The sequence below is a fragment of the Plecotus auritus genome (genome assembly GCF_963455305.1).
Source record: "Plecotus auritus genome assembly, chromosome: 7".
In the NCBI taxonomy this organism is placed as follows: Eukaryota; Metazoa; Chordata; class Mammalia; order Chiroptera; family Vespertilionidae; genus Plecotus; species Plecotus auritus.
This window is the reverse complement of record NC_137774.1, coordinates 165,141,012-165,165,684: the sequence shown is the minus strand read 5'-3', so window position 1 is coordinate 165,165,684 and position 24,673 is coordinate 165,141,012. Positions and strand designations below refer to the sequence as shown.

General features: G+C 45.3%; 1 protein-coding gene across 2 annotated transcripts; it reads right to left on the bottom strand.

Annotated features, from left to right (window-relative positions):
- Nucleotides 1-1,889: 1,889 nt before the first annotated feature.
- Nucleotides 1,890-22,521, bottom strand: CMBL (carboxymethylenebutenolidase homolog). 2 transcript variants are annotated; one of them, XM_080679579.1, is made up of 7 exons: nt 22,315-22,488; nt 18,535-18,689; nt 14,886-15,119; nt 11,129-11,236; nt 10,207-10,349; nt 8,384-8,475; nt 1,890-2,873 (listed from the first exon to the last, which is right to left on the bottom strand). In XM_080679579.1, exons 3-7 carry the CDS (start codon nt 15,098-15,100, stop codon nt 2,694-2,696), a joined length of 738 nt encoding a protein of 245 aa, XP_080535705.1. In that variant the 5' UTR covers nt 15,101-15,119; nt 18,535-18,689; nt 22,315-22,488; the 3' UTR covers nt 1,890-2,693. The 2 variants fall into 2 exon arrangements, with proteins under 2 accessions (XP_080535705.1, XP_080535706.1); XM_080679580.1 differs by lacking the exon at nt 18,535-18,689 and having other exon boundaries at nt 22,315-22,521.
- Nucleotides 22,522-24,673: the final 2,152 nt, after the last annotated feature.

Sequence of the window (24,673 nt, the reverse complement as noted above, 5' to 3'; positions counted from 1 at the left end):
TTATTTGTAAGCACGGAGAAGTGTTAATCCATTTCAAGTGATCTTGCAGGCACCCTTGCAAGATGGGGCCATCTAAATCACTTAGAAAAGAGAGTACCAAAGACAGGAAATGTGCAGGGTCGGCAAGAGCGGGGAGAACCTGACAGCAATAGTAAGTGTTAAATGTTTGTTGTGTCCTAAGTGCTGTTGTGTGTTCTATAGGTATTAACCATGGGTTTCAGAGTGGCCCATAGGCCTCTTGGGGTTCTGGACCCTTTCAAGGTGCCATGAGGGCGAAAGTATTTCCATATGAAGTTTATTTGCCTTGTTCACTGTAGCACTGACTGTACAAAGGCAATGGAGGGTAAAATTGCTTTCATGTTAACGTGAGTGGCCAGTAGCACCAAATCGTACCAGTTAGTAGTCATGTTCTTCACCCCCACACGCTAAAAAAAAAAGCCATTTTCACCGAAGGATGGCCTTGATCAAGCGATACCAGTTACTAAGTCATCAGCTTTCAGCCTTCGAGTGCACAGCTTTTCAGTGTTCTGTGATGTAAGTGTGTAGAGATCCGTGCAGCGAGCGTGGTGGTTGTCTCAGATGATCTAGGCCTTTGTGGGACACCAGTTGTACTTCAAAGAATGACTGACGAACTGGTTACTCAGACTTGGCTATATAACAGACATTGTCTCAAAAAATGAATATAGTGAGCCTTTTACTTCAACAGAGCGACTGTCTTAGTTCAGTTACTCTACTGAACTAAACGGCACAGACTGAGGGCTTACACAATAAACATTTCTCACAGTTCTGGAGGCTGGAAGTCCAAGATCAAGGAGCTGGCAGATCCAGGGTCTGGTAAGGGCCTGCTTACCAGTTTGTACACAGCCCTACTCGCTGTACCACACATGGTCCAGAGAGGGAGAGAGCTCTCAGTGATGGGCTCCCCTCAACCTTTTTTTTTTGTTTTACTTTTTGAAATTCCTGTGATTTTCAGGGAAGCTCTAGTTGTCTTCGAGCATCTCTGGTTCCTCTTATCTCCTCCTCTCTGAAGGATGTGTAGTCCCCACCCTAACCCAAGGCTAGGTACGCTGATAATACTCCCGTTATTCCCTGTCCGTGTTACCTCTGAGCTGACCTCAGATACTTAGTTCACTGTGTCCATCTAATGGCTCTGGACTCCCTCCTCTCCATTCCCCGGCCTGGGGTCAAGCCACTCACTGCTCCCTTATCCCTCCCTCTCCTGAGGGGCCCAGGTGTCACTCCTGCTGCTGTCACAGCTGGGACTCTGCAGCCCCACCCAGCAATGAAAGAGACAGAGTGGATGTGGCTCCCTGAGGCTGCAGGGCTCCTTTCTCCCCACCTTCCACGGGTTTCCCTCCAGGAGCCCCAGGACTGACAAGGAATGGCCCCACGTTGGCCCTGGCACATGGGGATGAAGTACCCCACCCTCCAGCCAGGACCCAAGCAAACCCCCTTCCCATCCTCCCACCCAGAGGAGGGAGCCTCCAAGGGCCCAGGCCTGGGTGGGCTGGAAAGTAAGCAGCCCTTCTGGTGTCTGCAGACCGAGAGGGTCCGGTGGGAGGACAGCTCCCTGGTCTAGGTTTGGTTAGTTTGCCAAGTAACCAAATTCTCAGCAGGAACTGGAATGACCAACCACAGAGCTGTCACATGGGGGATAACAGGACTAACAGAAAGTTAACAGAAGGTGAGGGCCTTCACTAGTGTAGGTGAGCACTGCCCCATACGGTCCCCACTGGCCACATGTGGCTACTGAGTGCCCACCGTGTGGCAGAGCTACTGAGGAGCTAGATTTTGTATTTGACTTCATTTTAATTCTGATTGAATGCGTGAGTGATTTTTGATACAGCCCCAACCCCTGGGGCCCAAAAATGCCTAGGAGACAGCTGGATGGTAACTCCAATCCATCATTTTTTAATTAGCTTCCAGAAAAAGCCACAAATTCAAAAACTCAAAAGTTTACTAACTTGATATAATTAGGCCCATGGACCCCTATTTTAATCTCTGGTTCTCATAGTGCAATATATGAACGTGAAATTCATTTGTATTAAGACTAAGATAAATTAAATTGGGCTTTTATCTACCTGAGTTTATAGTTCATGCTTCCATGGCTTTGCAACATCAGTCATTTTAAAAGATGTCCTCCACTGAAGAACAGAAAGGTCACACCTGAGCTGTCAGCTGGTTCAGAATAGCCCCAGGATTTTTACTAATTTTAGGATATTACTCTATCAGTCAAATTCTTCAGGTACTAACCTATTTTTAAATTTTTTATTTAGGTACATATTTTTTAAAAATGTTTTTATTGATTTCAGACAGGAAGGAAGAGGGAGAGAGAGAGAAACATCAATGATGAAAGAGAATCATAGACTGGCTGCCTCCTGCACGCCCCCTACTAGGGATCAAGCCCGCAACCTGGGCATGTGCCCTTGACCGGAATTGAACCCTGGGCCCTTCAGTCTGCAGGCTGACACTCTATCCACTGAGCAAAACCAGTCAGGGCTATTTTAAGTACATATTAAAAAATTATTTCGTACATTAACATTTCCTACTGAATCTGTGTTTCAGATGAAGTAATGAATTTCAGGATTCCTTGATTTATTTTATACAAAGTGGGAATTAAATAAAATGATTAAATATTTCAAAGCCAATTTCCAGACAAATGCTATCTTGAGAAAAGTTTGCATTGGCCACTGCTAAATGTACTTGCTCAGCCATTCCAGTAAATTCCTTCTTGCCTCGTCAATATAGGGCTTATCTTCAGGTGAACAATCTTCTCTCTTTCGATGCACAAACCCATGAGTTTGCCCAGAAAATGTTTTAATTTGATATTCCACTTTGCAGTGTTCTTTCAACTTCTGGGTCAGCGAAGAGACCTGGTATGCAAAGATTTTCACAATGAAATGATTCTAACTCTGTAGTAATATTTCCTAATCTCAAAATCTCCTCATAAAAGAAATCCAACATCAGTGCTTTCATTTGAGTTTCATAGCCATAATGAATTTTTTACTTTTAATGTTATAACCAACACAGTCCTTACCTTTGGCAAAGGAGAGAATTCGGGGCAATATAAAAACAATACAACATCAACTATTTTAAATTGTATAATTTAACTTATTCAAGTATATATAATATACAATATTCAACATATTTAATATAAATTTCAATATATTCAAGTATAAACTATTTGAAATATGTATTAATATAAAGTATTGCTTATGAATAATAACAATAATTTCTAATTGACTGCTTTTGAACCACAGTTTTCATCTGCATTTCCCTTACCAACTCCGGGATTACGCATGTAGGGACAGGAGGCAGGGCCTCATCTATGCCTGGTAACCAGGTCATGCCAAGAGCACGTTGAGGAGGGTTGAAATCACACTGTACGTCCCCAATGAAACCCAACTTTAAAACGTAATATTAAGAGCCCTTACATGGGCTGATCCCCCACCTAACGTAGTCACCAATAATACCAAACACCTTGGTCATCCAGGAGGACCATGGGTGGGGCAAGGAAGTATAATTACACAGGGGTTGCCACCCAGCTTCCCTTTTGTATGACACAAAATCAAACCACTGCTCCTTTGTGTGTAAAATTAAAGAGAGGTTTCTGACTTGCGTGGACACTAAAGGAAGGGACTATCACTACATACTCCTGGGAGAGGTACAGAAAATGTAACTAAGACCTTGTCTATACAAAAGAAATTGACAACCAGTTTGAAATGGAATTGCCATGGCCTAGAGCAAAGAATATCCTTACATGATATTATTCTACAATGTCATTATAATTTTTCCCAGATTTGTATTACCCCCATTACCTATAATAGTACCTCGCACCCTTGGGAATCAATAAAAAATCATCTTTTTGGTGCTTGGAGACAAAGGTAACACATCTCTTGATATTTTAGAATTACAACAGCATAATGTACAATTATCCCAAACAAACTTACAAAGTAATTCTTTGAATGTCTGGCAGCAATTTAAAAAGGACATGAAAAGATTTAATCCCTTCCACTGTGTAGAGGGCCCCCTGGGAAGGCACCTGAGCATTCTATATTGGCCCCTCTTGCCCTTTTGACCAAGAGGGACCCTCTTCTCACAATCCAATTGCCCACAGCTGTTGCCTGTGCTTTCTGTTCATGCTGAGGTTGAAGCCTCATGGTGGCTGGTACCATGGATCTGTCTCTCACCCAGTGGGGTGAGCTGGGCCCTCCCTGGAGAAGAAACCTGGGTTCCCCAATATATGTGATTAGTGCCGGGGCCCCGCCAGCAGGTGAGGGGATCCCAAGGCAGGTGCTGGGCGTGGAGGCCACAGGGGCATAGGCTACCAAGGAGACAGAACTGAACCTCACATCACCCTGCTTGGCCCCGGAGGATGGCTGATTAGCCAGAGACGGGTAAGATTCCTCATGGAAGGAACAACCTAAGACAGGCACAGTCGCAGAGGGGCCATCAGGAGAGAACTTGGGGGTCAACAGAGGTGGGGCACAGACCCTAACCCCCCCCCAACTTTGCAGGGGCCTGAACCCTCACCCCTTCTGAGGGAGGTCTCCTGCCCCCATGGCTGCTTCACTTCCCATGCCCAGCTCAAATCAGGACCCAGGTAACAGACAGAGACTTGGCCGACAGCAGCTGCCCTCTCACTGCAACAAGACTTGTTTGAGTTGTCTTGTACCCATGGTGTGGGGAAGTGGGTTTTTTATATCTAAATCCAACCTAGCACCAGGAATGCTCAGGGCCTACCCAAGAATGCAAATAATTCTTTCCACTAATATTTACAGGGTAAAATAAGATTGTTGTTAGAGTATTAAATTTGAAAGTAAAATAGTAGTCAAGTTCTCAGACTAATTTAAATTGGCTAAGTGAGGAGAGAAACCAAGATGGCGGCATAGGTAAGCACCTAAACTGCTGCCTCGCACAACAATTTCAAAACTACAACTAAAAGACAGAACGGACACCATCCAGAACCACAGGAAAGCTGGCTGAGTGAAAATTCTACAATTAGAAGGAAAGAGAAAAGCTCACAGAGAATTGGAGGTACGGCAAAGGGTCTTGGTGCGCACAGAGAGGAAGGGTGGCTGAGAGCCGGGCTGACTTTCTCTGGTGGAAGGGGGAAGGAAGCCCCCGACCGCACTGAACCCCAGTTCTGACTGCACTGAACCCTAGTCCCGGGTGAAACCCCATGGACCCAGGCTCATACAGGGAGCGTCTGGACTGTCAGGTAGAGAAAAAGGCACCCGGAGACTCGAAGACCCGGGGGAGACCCGGGGAAGCCCCGGTGGGCAGGGGTCTGGAGACGTGTGCGCCAGTGTGCACAAAGGCTGCAGAGGTTGCCACAGGCTTTTCCTAGCAGAAGGGAGTCGGAAGCACCTGACTGCACTGAACCCCGGTTCTGACTGCACTGAACCCCAGTTCCAGGCGAGCCCCTGGGGACCCACGCTCTTACTGGGGGGAATCTGGACTCTCGGGCGGAGACTCGGGAGCCGGGGAAAGCAGAGGTCTAAAGGCACCCGCGCACGCAAGGGCAAGGCTGACTGGAAGCCAAGACTGTCTGCTCCGCCCTGAGACTCCACCCCATCCAAACTGAGCACAGAGGCTATTGCAATTTGGCAAGTCTAATCCTATAAGGCTGTCTCCAGCACCGAACTTCTCCCAGCGTAGACACAGCTGATCCTTACAGCCAACTGGCCTGGAGGTCAATTCCTCCCAGTGATACCAACAACAATCAAGACTTAATTACAACAAGGCTATACACACAGTCCACAAAGGGGTGCACCAAGAGTGTCCACCTCAGGTTAACTGGGGAGGCAGACCCGCTGGGCCATATGGAAAACCTAGCACACAAATCTACCCTACCAACTCAGGGAAGCAGTGAAAATGTGGCGTCAAAGAAACAGATCACAAACGAAAGAAATGGAGAAAAACAAACGACTGGATATAGAATTCAAAACTACAGTTATAAGGCTTTTCAAGAATATCCTAGAAAAGGCCGATAAATATAATGAGACCCTTGAAGATATGAAAAAGGACCAACTAGAAATTAAACATACACTGACTGAAATAAAAAATATTATACAGAGACCCAACAACAGACTAGAGGAACACAAGAATCAAGTCAAAGAATTGAAATACAAAGAAGCAAAAAACACTCAACCGAAAAAGCAAAAAGAAAAAAAAATCCAAAAAGTTGAAGATAGTGTAAGAAGCCTCTGGGACAACTTCAAGCGTACCAACATCAGAATTATGGGGGTGCCAGAAGAAGAGAGAGAGCAAGATACTGAAAACCTATTTGAAGAAATAATGACTGAAAACTTCCCCCACCTGGTGAAAGAAATAGACTTACAAGTCCAGGAAGCGCACAGAACCCCAAACAAAAGGAATCCAAAGAGGACCACACCAAGACACATCACAATTAAAATGCCAAGAGCAAAAGACAAAGAGAGAATCTTAAAAGCAGCAAGAGAAAAACAGTTAATTACCTACAAGGGAGCACCCATACGATTGTCAGCTGATTTCTCAACAGAAACTATGCAGGCCAGAAGGGAGTGGAAAGAAATTTTCAAAGTGATGAATAGCAAGAACCTACAACCAAGATTACTCTACCCAGCAAAGCTATCATTCAGAATTGAAGGGCAGATAAAAAGCTTCACATAATAAGAAAAAGCTAAAGGAGTTCATCACCACCAAACCAGTATTATATGAAATGCTGAAAGGTATTCTTAAAGAAGAGGAAGAAGAAAAAAGTAAAGATAAAAATTATGAACAACAAATACATATCTATCAACAAGTGAACCTAAAAATCAAGTGAATTAAAAACCTGAGGAACAGAATAATCTGGTGAATATAATAGAATCAGGGGCATAGAAAGGGAGTGGACTGATAATTCTCAGGGGGAAAGGGGTATGGGGGGGGTTCATGAAGAGACTGGACAAAAATCATACACCTATGGATGAGGACAGTGAGGGGGAGGTAAGGGCAGAAGGTGGGGTGGGAACTGGGTGGAGGGGAGCTATGGGGGGAAAAAGGAGAAACAATTGTAATAATCTGAATAAAGATTTATTTAAAAAAAATAAAAATAAATAAATTGGCTAAGTGAAATAAGTGAATATTCTAGAAAAATTAATGGTATGGGACAAAAAGCTGTTCCTAAAGTGTTAACTAAAATTTTTATTGGTAGTTCATCTCATGGCAAAATTGCGTAACATGTAATGAACCTAAAGCAGTCATATTTTAGTGCAAAAAATTAAAATTTAAAAGCTATCAAGACTACATTATAAAATTTTCAAAAGCCTCCTAATATTTAAATCAAAAAAGGGGGGATAGTAGAAGAATATCATGTAAGGAAAAATATCCTGTAAGTAAATTACATCTAGAAAATTTTTACTTTAGAAAATTAAATTTCATTTGTAATGCTAACAGCAAGACACCCATGAAAAACACACATGGCGTCAAAACAAGCCAAAGGAAAATCGTCTGGGCAAAAAATGAAAAAGGATCCCAAGTCAAATTTATAGAAAAGATTCCTTTATTAACTTTTGGTCGAGAATATGTTTGTATATTTTCAGAAAACAACTCCAAGACCATGTGGATTCCTGCAACAGAGAGGAATTGACAGGACTGCTCCAGCCATGAAGACAGAAGAGAAACAGTCCAGAGATGGAAGACACTGACGACGCCTTGCCATACTAGCAGTCAGCAGCTGTGCGTCGCTGCAGGTTGCCCAGGACCAAACCAGAGAGGGTCGGACCTGCATTACCACCATTTGTCCACCATCCAGAACTGAAATATCATTGCTGACATGTACACATAAGGAACTGTTTGACATTGAAATTGAGACTCAAAAGAACTGTTGGCCCAGAAAGAAACTCACTAGACTGATTCATTTGCCTCTCAGCATAACCATTATTGCTTGTCTCATTTTCGGTTCTTATAAGTGTATTTCTAGTACCACATGATCTCACTCATCTAGGGGAAATAATGAACAACATAAACTGATGAACAAAAACAGACCTGGAGACAGGGAAGCATCGATCAGACTGTCAAACCTCAGAGGGAAGGTAGGGGAGGGTGGGGGTAAGGGGGAGAGATCAACCAAAGGACTTGTATGCATGCATATAAGCCTAACCAGTGGTCATGGACAACAGGGGGGTGGGGGCATGCGTGGGGAGGGGTTTAGGATGGGAATGGGGGGATCAGGACAAATATATGATACCTTAATCAATAAAGAAATTAATTAAAAAAAAACCTTAATATTAAAAATAAAAAATTTTTGAAAACTTTATGTTGAAAAATATTTGGAGCAACCAATGAGCACTTTAGTATGTTTTCCCCCAAATGTCAAATCATGTTATTAAATATGCAAAAAGAAAAGGTGCCAACTTACTTGATCAAGAGGAATCACAGCATCATTTTCTGCAAAAATGAACAACGTGGGGTTCTTCAAACTGTGCACGTCATCAGAATCCTTGACGATGCCTGCAGGATGGGGACAGGAGCACAAGGTATGATTTCCATCCATGCACGTGCCACAGAAAACTACATGGGTTTGGTTTGATTTTTCAAAATTATATATATTTTCTTTTTTTAAGCAATTCCACAGAAGTGGGCTGCCCTATAAAATTAGTCTCAACAAGGAGCTTGTCTAGTGGGGATTTATGACCAAGGAGCAGGGTGGATGGAAAACTAAGAGGAGCCTGGCCGGCGTGGCTCAGTGGTTGAGTGTCGACCTATGAACCAGGAGGTCAATGGTTTGATTCCCAGTCAGGGCACATGCCCGGGTTGCAGGCTTGATCCCCAGTGGGGGTCGTGTAGGAGGCAGCCGATCAATGATTCTCTCTCATCATTGATGTTTCTATCTCCCTCTCCCCCTCTCCCTTCCTCTCTGAAATCAATAAAACTATATTTAAAAAGAAAACTAAGAGGAAACATCGGGGGAAGCGGGGTTCTGGCCAGACAGCTTGGTAGGATTCCTGCTGAAGGCAGGCCAGGGGACAAGATACAGAGGATGGCGGGCAAGGGGTGGGAGGAATTTGATCAGGTATTAAAGGTGAGGGATCCTCCCCAAACTGACCCAATAGGCCAAGGACAGAGTTGAAAGTCGGAGCCTACTCAGAGAGGAATAGAGGAGCCTGACTCAAATTAGGTCAAGGAGAGTCCTAGTCGGTAGGAGGGAGAAAATAATGGGTGGCTTTTCCTCCCATTTCCTGTTGGCAGCAAAGCAAAGCTAAGTAACCTAGATAGCCTCCCCTCACCTGTAAGTCCTCTCTAGGAGTCAGAGAGCCGCAGGACAGATGGCCACGCTCCCCGCCCCACCGCATGCATGGCTGGGCAGCGATTTGATGCCCCTAGGCCTCTCTTAGTCCTGCCACTCCACAGCTCCTGCACTGTGCAACAGAGGCCAGAAGGGGGTGTCAGAGAGCCATTCACGCAAGAGCACCTTTTGCGAATTGGCACAAAGGAACTGCATGTTCTAGCAACCCCGGTGACATCTGGAAATTTACTCCTTTCATGTAAAGTTAAAGGGATTTTTTAATGCTAAAACTAAGCAAAAATACTACAGTGAGGAACCATTAAGTCAAATGAGAATCATTAATATAACTATATGATATATATTATGAAAGAAGGCCAAATTTTCTTTTCTTTTTTAAAACCATTTTTTATGGTCTGACTGCTTCTATATTGTGAACTTAGTATGCCATTTCTATACACAGATAGAATGTTCTTATCAGTGCTATGATACCTTTGGTTTGTTTGGGCTGACATGTTTATGTTGCTATTTACATTTCAGAGGTTTTCCTTTTCTTCCCTTCTTTATAGAGTATGTGTGTGTGTGTGGGGGGGGTGCAGTTGAGAATAATTTTTATCTTGGAAAAATCCTTTCAAAATATCCCTCATGAAAATATTGCTTAGTATTAACCATTATCACAGAAACAAATGTTATTCCCTTTGTCCCAAGTGAAGAAACTGAGCCATCAGGTGACTTTCCCAAAGCAACACTTTTGGGACCCGGGTCTCCCTACCCCCAGTGACATCCTCTGGTTACTGCAATACAAACCTTCCCCTGGACTTTCAGACTTTTAAAGCCAGTTTCATGACCACTGGGTATTGTGTTACACCTGGGACCCCTAGCTTGGGAAGAGGCTAATGGCATGGTCACCCACAAATCCTCCTGTGTTCACTATGTAAACCTGTACAAGGCAGAATTACCATACACGGACACCCCTGCCCTGAATTCTGGGTATTTCATCATCACGTGATGGACAGCAATTCCTCCCCAGCAGAATCCCACGACGCCAATTTTCTGGGCGTGACACTGTTGTTTCAGATACCTCAACACAGCATCCACCTCTCTAGAACAGAAAGAAGAGTTATTCGTGAATCAAGAGGTATTTTGTGAGGCCCTGGGAAGGGCACTGGGCAGGTAACAGGGGTTTATCTGCAGCTCTTCCTTGAGGTTCTGAGATTCTTACTTTCTGAGCTGCCTCCTCACCACCTCCTGCCCAGTGACGAGTGACGCCTCTCCTGTCAAGTCTCCCTGCCAAGCCCAGCTCCTCCAACCACCTGACAGGGCTGCCGGCGGGCTCTTTCCAAAAGACCAGCAAATCCCACCAGCTCACTGCCCAGCTGAAAGCTGAGCGACAGCCTTCCCCAGCCTCAGCGTAAAGGCCAAAGGCCACAGCATGGCTCTAAGACCTGACCCCACGATCTGTCCCTGCCCAGCACCCCAGGCTCCTCTCTCCAACAGGCACCAGTCACAACTGGGCAGCTCCCCAAACTCTCTGACTTGGCACATTGACTGCCCCTGCCTAACCCACTCTGCATCGCCTCTATCCAAAGAGTAGAGAAAGATTTGGAAAGCCACCAGGACTACTTAAGCCAGGAGGGGACTAAGGGCAGTAGCCCTTGCTTTGCAAACAGTTCATTTGCAAATTAGTTATTTGGAACAACTCAGAAGACATCTTCAGCTAGAAGCAATGTACTTAATTCGAGGGTCATGGCCATCCAAGTCCTACTCAGAGCGGGGTAGGTGTCTGGACCGTGAAGCCAGACCCACCTCTCCCTCAAGACTCTGCTCTCCTGGGTTCCCTGGGGGACACCACAAGCACAGCCACATCTGCCAATTACTTACTTATCGATCTTTCTGGCATTCCTTGTTTTCAACCACTCTGGAAAAGTGGACCAGTCCCCAGAGGGGTGCCATGGCTCCTGCCCTACAAAGAAGTCTGGAACGATGGTTCTGTAAATTAGGGACAGTAATTGCTCTTAGTTTTTGTTGCTGTTGGGACTCAGTGTTTGCCTACATGCATTAAGAAATGTGCTACATTGGCGATTCTCACTCATAGGAAAAGAGAAGTCATGGCCACAAGGGCCAACTTTGATCACAGCAAAGAGGCCAGCTGGCACTAGGCCAACCCATCTCGGATTTCACAACCGAAGGTACACGGCCTCTGGTAGCCTGTTTATAGCCCAGCCCATCTAAAGTGACCAGGAGACTCAGCAGTGCACACACCCCAGGAGATATTACCGCACAGGACAAGGGGACCCACCAGCAAGGGCCTGGAGCAAGGTGGGCCCCTCCTGACCCCAAACCTCTCAGCTGGCCTTTCACATTAGCCTCAGGTCAGAAGGGCACACCTGGTTAGAATGTCCAGTCACTATGACCAAGCAATTTTCCCTAGCTCTACCCAGCATGCCAGCAGGGCACAGTTTCCTGCCGGATGGTGTAGTCTAATGAGGGTTCTAAAAGGGGCCGCGGTGAACAGCCAGCTTGCCCGAGTCCATGTCGATTGTAGGGGAGGAAAAAATTTCCCTCCTTCCCTTCTAGGTTCTTTGGCTGGTCTAGTAATTATTTATACTAATAAAAGGGTAATATGCTAATTAGACCAGACATCTTCCGGACAACCATCCGGATGTCCTTCCGGACAAAGCCACAGTGGCAGGGGCCAAGGCAGAGGCGGTTAGGGGTGACCAGGCCAGCAGGGGAGGGCAGTTAGGGGCGACAAGGCCAGCAGGGAAGGGCAGTTAGGGGGATCAAGCAGGTAGGCAGAGTGTTTAGGGCAGGCAGGCAGGTGAGCAGTTAGGAGCCAGAGGTTCCGGATTGCGAGAGGGATGTCCAACTGCCAGTTTAGGCCCGATACCATAGGCATATCCCCCGAGGGGTCCTGGATTGGAGAGGGTACAGGTCGGGCTTAGGGACCCCCGCCCCCATGCATGAATTTCGTGCATTGGGCCTCTACTATTGACACAAGACAGATGAACAGGTGAAAAACAAATCCGATTTTGTGGGTGAAAAAAGGGGTTTTGTGGAAAGTAACCTCACAGGGTCATCTGATCATAAATTTCTTAACTGGGCAGCTGGTGGTGGGTAGTTATGTCCCAGGCATATACTTTTTTAGTAAAAGGTTTTTCTTTGCCTTAAGAAAGCCCCATCTAGCCGAAACCGGTTTGGCTCAGTGGATAGAGCATCAGCCTGCAGACTGAAGGGTCCCGGGTTTGATTCCGGTCAAGGGCATGTACCTTGGTTGCGGGCACATCCCCAGTGGGGGGTGTGCAGGGGGCAGCTGATCGATGTTTCTCTCTCATCGATGTTTCTGGCTCTCTATCCCTCTCCCTTCCTCTCTGTAAAATATCAATAAAATATATTTAAAAAAAAAAAAAAAAAAAAAAAAAAGAAAGCCCCATCTATTGTTTCTGGGCAGCTATGATAACATATCTTTGAAATAAGCATAACCACCCTCAAAAGAGCCCATACTCTTGTTAACTCTCCTGTAATTCAATCCCCACCTTGCTTCTTCCATCTCCATGTAATCGTCCATACTTTCCCTCCTGAATTCCAAAATGTGCCATTAATTACTTCCTGTTATGCTCAGGAGCATGGGAGATCTTGCTGCCTGGCACGTCTTCAGTTTGGCTCAAATAAACTCTCATGAAAATTTTCTCCAGGTTTGAACATTACTTATGTCAACAATTTCACATGTACGGGAGCCTCATAAAAATATGAGCCCTAAAGGCAGTCAGTCAGACAATTGAAGCCATATGCCCCCCTGAGCTAAGGACCCGGTTAGGGCTTCAAAGGGAAGGCTAAGTCCCAGGACGACCAAAGACCAGAGGGTTGGTAACTAGAAGTCTGTCCTGCCCACAGGTAGGTCATTCAGGTAAAAGTTCTCTCTGGTAATAGCGCTCTTTCTGGGTCAGGCCTCCTATCTAAACTCTTTCAGGTAATTAAGGGAGAAGTAAAAGTTTTTCTTGAGTCTGCTGGGGCTTGAGTGCCTTCAGCTCAAAGCAATGCCTATGCCAAGCAGCACATTTGGGGCGGCTTACTCCGTTCCCTTTAGCAATCTTCCCCGCAAGTCTACCCAGGAGTGTGAGGCCAGCACTGACCCACCCAGAGACCGGTTTCCCAAAACAAAGGGCCGTCGCCACGGATGGGGGCCCGGAGCGCCTCCTGGAGGGGCAGAAAGGACACTGACATTTGGGTCAGAAGAAGGTAAAGTCCAGCTCCAGTACTGCACCGTCTGCCCTGTGTCCTTCAATCATCTAACAACCTGCAGCCCATGTTCTCCATCTGAGAAACAGAGACGGCACCCAGCCCCGCCCAACCTCAGAGGGTTATTTTGAGGGAAAATGGGTTGCACACGTGTGAAAGGGGCTCTGTAAATCACAGGCGTCTGGACTCTATCGCCAACCAAAGCAACCACCTGAAACAACAACAGAAGCTGCAGCCCCATTTGATCAGCTGCTTGGGGCAGGGTGACCTGAGGCACCTCAGTCTTCATGCCCTGGTTTCCTACTCTGCGAAATGAGAACAATGACGGTGCCTCCCAGGAGGGGTCGTGGGGAGGACAACAGCCCTTCACAGCCTGAACGCAGGGTCTGGCTGAGCCAGAGGCAATCAGGGCTGGCTGTCCTTTGTTTTATTACTGGGCTTGCCGCTAGGATGTTAAATTGCCTCAACTTTAAAATAAACTGGAGGATATTAAAAAGCGAAAAATCAAGTGAATCCTCTTTTTAGTCAACACTAAATTTGCATCACACAGCAGGGGGCCCGCTTCCTTTAAATCGGTTCTTTTCATAGGAAAACCAGGAAGGGGCACCCTTTGATTTCCAGCTTCTCTTTGGGAGAAAACAAAGGAAATCGGGTGCTCCAAACTCAGGTCTTGCTGGGTTTCACGCTTTCTGAAGCTGGAGGGGAAGGAGTGGTTACCAACACCAGGGCAGTTGATAAGCGAACAGGTAGCAGCATTCGCCACCCAACTGCACAAAGGCAGAACCTTTGGGAGTCAGTGAGGTCTCACTGTGCTAGTTCTGGAACTCAGTCTAATGCAGACGGGCCATGATAGTTCGAGGCTGACATGCTCCAAGGGCCAAGTAAGGGGTCATCTCAGAGCTAGCGAGGTCTGCCCAAGGACACATGTCCTGTAGCTGTGTCCTGCGGGGCCCCCCATTGAGGGCATACCCGGAAGACCTGAAGCCCGGGAATTCGGTGGCTTCTGGTGGACAGCAGGTGGGTGTTTTAAGTTTCATATTACATTTCCCAGAGAGATAAGGAAGTAGATAATGTAAATTAGGGACTAGATAAGAGAAGGTGAGGGGATTAGCCAAAGAACACATATTCATAACCTGTGGACACAGGCAATAGAGTGGTGATGGCCAGAGGGAAGGGCGGGGGGGGGGGGGCGCAGGTGAGAGCTGGGTGGAGGTAGGCAAAAGAGGGGGGAAGGGGAACATCTGTAATAGTGTCAGCAATAAAAATAGTTATTTACAAAAAGAAAAAAAGAATACAGTCAGGGTTTTTGGGGTTGTTTTGTTTTCCCTGAAGGGAACGCAATATACATCACAGAAATTTCCATGGATTTTATCAAAGAAAAATAGAATTTTATACACACGTGTATCCATTTCCTGAGATCATGTCAGCCATATATCTGGTATTGGGCATCTCCCAACCGAATATATCTTGAATGACAATCACGGCTTTGCCAGCATCAACGGGGCATCTGGTGACATAAGCTTTGATATGCTCAACTTGAACTTCATGCCCCATCCCTCCATACTCCATCTTATGGCCAATGTCACAGGGACAAGGATGAGCTTCGTTAGCCATTGGAGATATTTAAGTCGGGCTACAGAGAGAGAAACATGCTTTATATTCCGAATGGGGCAAATCTGAAGATTTTGAACAGTAAATAAACTAAAATCAAGATTAACTCTACTCCTAGTGTACTCATGTAAGAAATCAGTGCTGGCTGAAACCGGTTTGGCTCAGTGGATAGAGCGTCGGCCTGTGGACTGAAAGGTCCCAGGTTCGATTCCGGTCAAGGGCATGTACCTTGGTTGCGGGCATGTCCCCAGTGGGGGGTGTGCAGGAGGCAGCTGATCGATGTTTCTCTCTCATCGATGTTTCTAACTCTCTATCTCTCTCCCTTCCTCTCTGTAAAAAATCAATAAAATATATTTAAAAAAAAAAAAGAAATCAGTGCTGGTATTTGGTCCATCTGAAGACATCAAAGGGAACAATTTTATATTAACTTAACATGTTCTCATATACCTTTAAGATGTGTAATATCTACCAGGCACATCTTTAATATCTGTTTTCTGGAAGAAAATAAAACAAACAATATTGGCTGTTGGTTCTGGCAATACCACAGGTTGAGACCACTCCACGCAACATCAGAGCCCTCAAGGGTTCAGAGTTAGTGGGATAAATAAGAAACAACAGCAAAGAAAAACTGTGGACCAGGACTAGGAATATGTAAGGAAGCCTAGGACAGTGGTCGGCAAACTCATTAGTCAACAGAGCCAAATATTAACAGTACAACGATTGAAATTTCTTTTGAGAGCCAAATTTTTTAAACTTAAACTATATAGGTAGGTACATTGTTATTAACTTAATTAGGGTACTCCTTCAATCGCAATGTATGTGCGTGCCCGCACGTGGTATTTTGTGGAAGAGCCACACTCAAGGGGCCAAAGAGCCGCATGTGGCTCGCGAGCCGCAGTTTGCCGACCACTGGCCTAGGAGGTTATAAAAAGAAACCATCACCCCAATTTACAAGATCCTTTGTTTCAAGTAGGAAAACCTGGCTGAGAAATGAACATAACTGGCCCTGGGCATCTGGCAGAAGCAAAAGCAAATCTACTTTATAGCCAGACTTTCACAATCCAGGCCGAAAATGCTACCCCTGGAAAAGGAACTCACTATAAAGAGCCAAATGGGAGGAAGCGCTCCAAATAAACAATAATCAGGAGAAATTATGGTGACAGCGTGGGGAGAAAGGAGGACAGGACCTACCTAGCAAGCTTCACCAAACAAACTGAACGCAGGAAAGGAGACGAAAGAAAAACTAAACCTATCAACTGCAATGGGAGAACGCATGTGACTGAAATAGATCCGAATAAACAGAAATAGATTAAATTCACTATATGAGACAGATTCTCAAAATGAATTTCTAAATGTCGAGGTACCATCAGAAAGGAGACCATAGAAACACTGAACCCAAAGATGTCCCTACAGATACAATGACAGGAGGTCTGGCATTTGCTTTAGAACAGCCCAGCGGATGGTGGCAGTGGGAGGGAGCGTGTCCCTGTGTCACAGTGTTGGAACTGCGTGGTGAGTTCAGGATCATCCTTTGTACTTTTGTTTTTATATATTTTTAATTGCATTTTAGAGAGAGAGGAAGGGGGAGGGATAGAGAGATAGAAACATCGATAAGAGAGGAAATCATCCATCGGCTGTCTCCTGCATGGCCCCCACTGGGGATCAAGCCCACAACCCAGACATGTGCCCTGACCGGGAATCGAACTGGTGACCTCTTGGTTCTTGGGTCAACACTCAACTGCTGAGCCACATCAGCCGGGCTCTACTTTGATATATGCTTAATATTTTTCTCAACAAAAAAATTTAACTTTTATTGAAATTTTAAAAAAGATAAGATAAACAAAGCAAGAAGACAAGGTATGGACTAGGAGAAGATACCATTCTTAAAGCAGATTTCTTATCTAGATAAAATATATGAAGAATTCTTATAAATTAAGAAGAAAAAGACAACATCAACAGAGAAATGCTCCAAAGATATTGAGTGGGCCATTCACAAGAGGGAACCCCTGAATGATATGAAAAGATAATTAAGGTCACTAGTATACACAAAAATTATACAAAGAACATCAATGACATACCATTTTACGTCATCTTGAAGATTGTCTATAAGTGTGTTAACACTAAGAAATGGTGTCCATGGAATATAAGCTGATACAAACTCTAAAAATATGTATGTCAAGGTCTAGCAATGATGAAGACACCATGCAACCCAGAAATCCCACCACTCGGTATATTCCCTAGAGAAATTCATGTGTGTGTGTGGGGGGGGGTGGGGGGTGTGCCCATGCATGCATGCAGTGGGTGGTATGGAAGTACACTCTTGGTAGCATAGATATGATGGCAAAAATTGGAAGCAACTAATTGACCATCAGGAGAAGAATGGGATAAACTGTGATTCATTCATTGTTGTGGTTTGAATTCTGTCCCCTCAAAAGGATAGGTCAAGTCCTACCCCCAGAACCTGTGAATGGGACCTTATTCATTAATAGGGTTTCGCAGAGGGTAATCAAGTTAAGATGAGGTCGTCCCAGTGAGGGTGATGCTCATCTAATTAATGACTGGTGTCCTTACCAGAAGAGGGAAATGTGCGTATAGAGACAGACACACAGCAGAGGAGTGATGCATCTGCGAACCAAGGACCCTAGGGATGGCCACTCAACCCCAGAAACTGGGAGAGAGGCAAGGAGGTATTCTCCTTTAAAGGTCTGAAGAAGAGCATGGTCCTACCAACACCATCGTTTAGGACTTCAGGCCTCCACAACTGAATAAATTTTTGAGAGAATAAATTTCTGTTGTCTTAAGTCACCCAGTTTATGGCAACCCTAGGGCACAAAAAACTCATAAAAGGAATATTGCATAGCAGTTCAATGAACAAACTATATATATATCAATATGATAAATCTCAAAAACATAATGCTATAATAATGACGATGTTTTTTAATGCTAAATAAATACTAAAACCCCAAAATAATACATATATTATTAATAAATATAGGGTTTTAACGTATAAGTCAAGAGAATGAAGCACACCACCATTAGAGAGTGGTTATTGGCTGGGAAAGGAGATTATTGTCTTTAATTGTATTTGTTATATTTTATTTCCTTAAAAAGTTTTGATTTGAAGTACATAGAAAAAAAGTAATGTTTTTTTAAAAATCTGGGTCATGTGAATATGGGTGCAGCTATGTTATATCATGTACTTTGCAGAACATTCTACATGTTCATAACTAGAAATAACATAATTTTAAAGAGAGAAATTAAGAGCTAGCCATTTGATCATAGGAAATTTGATTCTACTTTGTATGGCTTTTTGTTCATAAGCTACATCATAAAATTATGATTAGTAGGAGAAGTCAGAACAATCCAGTAGCAGTAGCAGTGCATTTTATGTCCACTGCACTGTTGTTGGGAGGTGATTCCTTGGGCTGATTTCTTACCTGGGCTGTCCTGAGGGCGAGGAAAAGCCTGGTCGTTCCAAATTAGCCTTGAATCTGAATCTTTTAACTTTATCTTCAATTGCTATCCACTCTCCAAAAGAAGTGTTTACAGCCAGGAGACCCACTCTCTGGACTGATCCTGCAAGGTTATTCTCCTGCAGAAAGAGGAGGTGCCAGGACAGGACTGCGTGTGCTGTGTGTGGAAGTCTGGGCTCCTGCCAGACCCTTCACGTGGCACAGCAGCCTGTGTGATGCCAAGGTCACGGTGGGCAGGGCAGTTCCTACAGACTGTACCCCCTCGTGGTGTGAGAGCCTCAGGGAACATACCCTTGACTATCTACTGACTGTACTCTAAAGAAATTTTCTATATGCATATTCCTTTCAGGATTATGGCTCTTTCCCCCCAAAAGACACATTTGTGAAAAGGTAATTTAAAAAAAAAAAAAGTAAAACCATAAATATAAAATGAATATATTAAAGAATTTATTTTACACATAAGATAGGAGGGAATGAGGCAGATGTTATATAACTGGTTCAAAGGACAAAAATAAAAGAATACAAATTTATATGCCGTAAAGGAAGATTGAGATGAATTGCAAGTGGAGACAAAACGGATTTTCCACTGGAGGGGAAGAAGCCAATTGAATCTCTACCAGATAGGACCGAATTTACAAATCTATCAGTTACCCACGACTTTCAAAGAATTGCAGTCTCGTTCAAATACAATGAACAGGGCTAGAATCAGACAGCCCAGAAGGGTGTGCTGTGGACAGTGAGTACTTTTCCACTGAAACTGTTTTTTCTATATGACCTTATAGAGTCATTCACTGTGAGTGGTAAGGCTTCAGTTTCCTCCTAGGAAGGATGGGCTGTGCGTCTGACATGTATGATGGGGTTCTCAGAAAATGTGTGTCCAGAAAAGCTTTTCTGTATCATGGCAGCTGGGCTTGGCAACACATCCTGCCACCCTGAGACCAGCTCTTTGGTCCCCACTGGTGAAGCCGCTAGAAGCCAGGCACCTCTTTCTGGCATCAGGGTTGGCCAAAACGTGCTCCTGCAGAGGACACCCTAATGGGCACGCTCATTGGCAATGCCACACTAAATTCACCACTAACACCCGTGGTTCCCCCCACCCCATAACGTTCATGCAAGATGCCACACCTGTGTGAATGACTTCCAAGCCCACGCCCCTACACACTGAGGATCCTTTTACAAAGATTCTCTTCTTGACCAAACTCCTCTGAACCCTCTTCTCCATTAGGCCCTGATTTGGGGGCTTCCAAGTTCATCTCTGCATTGCCCAGTTTTAGTAAGAATCCTGCTGAGTCAGTTTATCAGAATCCCCCACCTGATCCTGACCTGCAGCCTCTGCCATTCCCCCCCCCCCCCCCCCGCCCCCGTGATGTCTAATGCCCTTGGCTTTGTCTTCTGCCCAAATCCTGTCAAGTCAGTTAGCAGGATTCCCCAAACCCTCATGCTTCGTTAGTAATTCTCCATCCACTGACCCCCTACTCAGATCCTTGATTATAAATCCCCACTTTTCCTTGTTGTATTCAGAGTGGGACCCAATCTCTCTCCCACGGCAAAATCCCATTGCACTGGTCCGTACACCTGTCGCGGTGGCCCCGAATAGGGTCTGCCCTGTTCTTTAACAAGTGTGATGAATGAATAACCTTCTCCTACACAGCCTCCAGCCCTGCTTCACACAGCGTGTGCCTCCACAAAATTACAAGCCCGTGGAGATCACTGGTGCGCACTGGATCTGCAAATCCCAATAAGCTGCCAGTCCTCCGCTAGAAGGTTACCTTCCTGAGGCAGTCCTCTGCTCCATGTAAATTTGTCCTTCTTGACTTCTTTTTTAAAAATATTTTAAGCCGAAGCCGGTTTGGCTCAGTGGATAGAGCGTCGGCCTGCGGACTGAAGGGTCCCGGGTTCGATTCCGGTCAAGGGCATGTACCTTGGTTGCGGGCACATCCTCAGTGGGAGGTGTGCAGGAGGCAGCTGATAGATGTTTCTCTCTCATCGATGTTTCTGGCTCTCTATCCCTCTCCCTTCCTCTCTGTAAAATATCAATAAAATATATTTTAAAAAAATAAAAAAATAAAAATATTTTAGAATTGATTTCAGAGAGGAAAAGAGAGGGGGAGGGAGAGATAGAAACAACAATGATGAGAGAGACTCATTGATCGGCTGCCTCCTGCATGCGTCGCACTGGGGATGGAGCCCGCAACCCGGGCATGTGCCCTGACTGGGAATGGAACAGGGACCTCCTGGTTCATAGGTGGACGCTCAACCATTGAGCCATGCCAGCGGGCTTGACTTCTTTTTTTAACCGGTTATAATATCTTTCTGGTTCCCTCTTTAGTAAATAAAACAGAACCGTTAACACGTGCTCACTTTTATATCTGTAGGAGAGTCCTGACTTGACCTTTGGCGGAAAATTATCTTCTAACAGTATAATTGAACAACATTCCCTTTTTCTCACCGGAAGTCAGAAAGGTGAGAAATGGCTCTAACGTGTGGTGAACAAGTGTGGTTTTCCTGCTTTCACACTCCCCAGGATTTAAATAACTCGGAAGTCATACTTCCCAACGCAGTAAAGATCTCCGCCAGAAATGTAGAAAACAGGTTTTGACGATCGAAGGAGATTGGCGGAGATGGGGGTTGTACCATGCAAAGAAGTCTAGGAATAAATTTCTGGAAGCTTCGGAGATTTAGAAATAGAAACCATGTGCAAGCTCCGCAAAAGCAACACTGAAAGATAATATGGGAAGGGCGGTGGCCACCGGGGGAAAGCTGAGCGTTTTTCCTTTTACTGGGTAAACAGGGTAGGAACGTGCCTGGGAACCGATTTTCAATCTTGCAGGGGAAGGCAGGGCCCTCACCCTCCTTCGATGAGTCTGTGAACGCCACCTCCTCCGATGATTATTGGACAGCAGTCATGCTGATATTTTCTATAGGGTGCGCGCTCGGACCGCAGTAAGTAGAAAGCTAGACGCGGGGAGCGCGCGCTGGCCTGGGAGCGCGCCTGGCACGCAGCTGCCTTTGACCTTTCCTTGGGCGCTTTCAGACCTAGATAGGGTTTCCGCAGATACTCGCAGGGCTCCCTTCTGACCACCTCATTATAAATGGTCTTTTGAAGGCAACAGGCGGCATTTTCCATCAGCAAGAAACTTAAGTGGCAGTAGCCACTGTTGGCAAGGCCTGCGCAAGGCGACACTTCTGCCTCCCGACCCACGGCCGTGGGTGTGGACTGTGCACTCCTTCTTGGCAGCACGTACCCAGCAGCCAGCGCATCACACTCGTAGACCCAGCACCTCCTCCCTTAACATCCACCCTTTAAAAAATAACGCCAACTGTGGGCAATGATCTTGATGCAAATCTGCTCATTTCCCCCCATAATAGTATAGTAAACACTATACAACCAAAATGTTTCACTGTGGGAAAATCGTTACAAAGAGTATCTAGTGGCACGAAGGAAAGGCTTCTGACAAGCCCTTGGGGGGAAAAAACGAGCACACGTTTATACACAGTACGATTTCAACTATTTTCAAACTGTGTGGCCAAACAATGCAGGAAACTATGCCCAGGTGGGATGGCGAGGGCTGCTTTCCTGCGGTAACAATGTACTGCTTCGATGAAAGTCAGCTTTTGAAAATGGGCTTGACAGGCGCATTACCTGTGCACATGGCAAAGACCTCCTCTACCTTGTGCTAACACCCCATTGAGCTAGCGGAGCTGAGATCGGGGCGCGTTTCTACGATCGGGAAGCGCACGTACCTCGTCGCCGCCTGCAAACTGTCTACCGCGCGGAGGAGGTGAGACCCGGAGGGGTCAGCGCCGCAGCCCCGCTGAGCCCGGAGCCACCGTCACAGGGAGCCGAGTGGGAGGCGCCTTCTTCCCGGGCGGAAGTGGACGCGGTGACCGAGGGCGCCGGGAACCCTGCGGGCCAGTGGCTGTCCCGGATTCTCAGCCTCCGGGGAAGGAGGGGAGGCGGGCTGTGGGAGGGGTGGAGAGGCCCTCGGCCGGCCGCGTGAGGGAGGTGAGAAGGGAGGAGGAGGAGAGGGAGGGAGGGAAGGAGGCTTGGAGAAGGAGGACAACCAGCCTGCGAAATTTACAAGTGTGCCTGGCTCCTAAGACCTGGAACTTCTTTGTTGTAAATCAAAATTAGGCTATTCTTAAAAATAAATTAATGCATACTCCTACTTGCCCTCCCCCACCGCACCCCCACTCCATATTTTTTTCCTGGTCATCTGATCAGAAAAGGTTGTTGATAATTGTCTCTGTAAGAAAAACGTCCAAACCTGTAGAGAATTTTTATGAGTTTATTTGAGCCAAACTGAGGACAATTGCTGAGAAACCACATCTCAAGGGACTGAGAAAATGCTCTATGGCAGGTTTGCAGCTTATGTTGTGTGTTAGAATAAAAGGAGGAGACATAAGGAGGGTTACATAAAATTTATTGGTGGTAGATTAAGGGACGGGAGAAAAGCAAGCCAGGCAAATCTCTGGGATTGGCTAAAAAAACAAAATGGTACCACTTTGATGGGTACAGGATTAATTAATAACATTTAGAACACATAGGATGGTATGTGGGCAACAAAATGAGGGTGTGGGTTCCTGTGTCATGCTCTGGTGCTGGCAGTTGTGGGGTCTGGAAAAGAAGATAACTCTGACATTTCAAAGGTTTGTTATCTTAGATGCACAAAGACAATAGACAGCCTCACTTAAGGTAAAGACTAATTTGTTAAGGAAGCTATAGGCCGAGGAATGATTACCTGCCATGACCCAGTTTTGCTAGGAATTTATGATCAGAGCATCCTACGTGGTTACTTCCAGTCTTTGCGTGCTTATTTGTTTTCCAAGAAAGATGGTAAAAATTACAGCATTCTATGGCGGACAACAGCTGAATGGCACTGCGATTCTAAAAGGCAGAATGAGACCCTTGCTGGTTTGGCCCAGTGGATAGAGGGGTCTCTGGTTTGATTCCAGTCAGGGGCACATGCCCAGGTTGTGGGCTCGATCCCCCGTAGGGAGGCATGCAGGAGGCAGCTGATCAATGATTCTCTCTCATTATTGATGTTTCTATCTCTCTCTCCCTCTCCCTTCCTCTCTGAAATCAATAAAAATATTTTTAAAAAATAAAATAAAAGGCAGAATGAGAACAAACATTAGAAACAATAAATTGGGAATCCAATTTAATTAAAAAAGGTATTTTTGTGCAAGACATTTTGTTAGGTACTTCTTTTTTTTTATTGTCTAAAGTTTTACATATGTCTCCTTTTCCCCTAATTGCCCCTGGCTCCTCCCTTCCGCCACCTCACCCCCCCCCCCCCCACCGCCTTGTTAGGTACTTCTGTGATACAAAGATGAGGAAGACAAAGTCAGTTTCAAGTATGCACAAGCTGTGGATGTAGAAAGGGTGTAATAACCCAGAAAATTAAAAGCAAGGCAAAATCCAGTGAATGCCATAGGAAAGCTATAAATAGCAAGCATTGGAAAAAATAGAGGAGGGAGAGATCATACTACTCCAGTGGAGAGAAGGTGGATCAGGATTAGGAAGGGGTTCAAAGAGAATGTGTCACCAGTAGGTGAACGATGAGCAAGTTTTGAAGAGACAATGATTGGAGTAGAGGGATATATTCTAACTAGAGGTAATAGTATGAACAAAATGTATACTGAAGGAGAGATGAGTGGTCCAGCTTGGCTGGTTTTAAGGAACATTTAAAGTCATCTGAGCCCTAGCTGGTTTAGCTCAGTGGATAGAGTGTCGGCCTGCGGACTGAAGGGTCCTGGGTTCGATTCTGGTCAAGGGCACATGCCCAGGTTGCTGGCTTGATTCCCAGTGTGGGGTGTGCTGGAGGTAGCCAATCAATGATTCTCATCATTGATGTTTCTATCTCTCCCTCTTCCTTCCTCTCTCTCTAAAAATCAATAAAAATATTAAATAAATAAATAAGTAAACAAACAAACAAACTCGTCTGAGATGCTTGTACAGACCTCAGTAAACAATGGAGAGGCACTGGAAGATTGTATATAGAGAGTGACACAGTCAAAGCTACACTCAAATCTGGCAGGAGGGTGCAGGACAGAATAAAAGGAGGGTAGTAGATCATTTAAAGAAATCAAACTTCTTTAG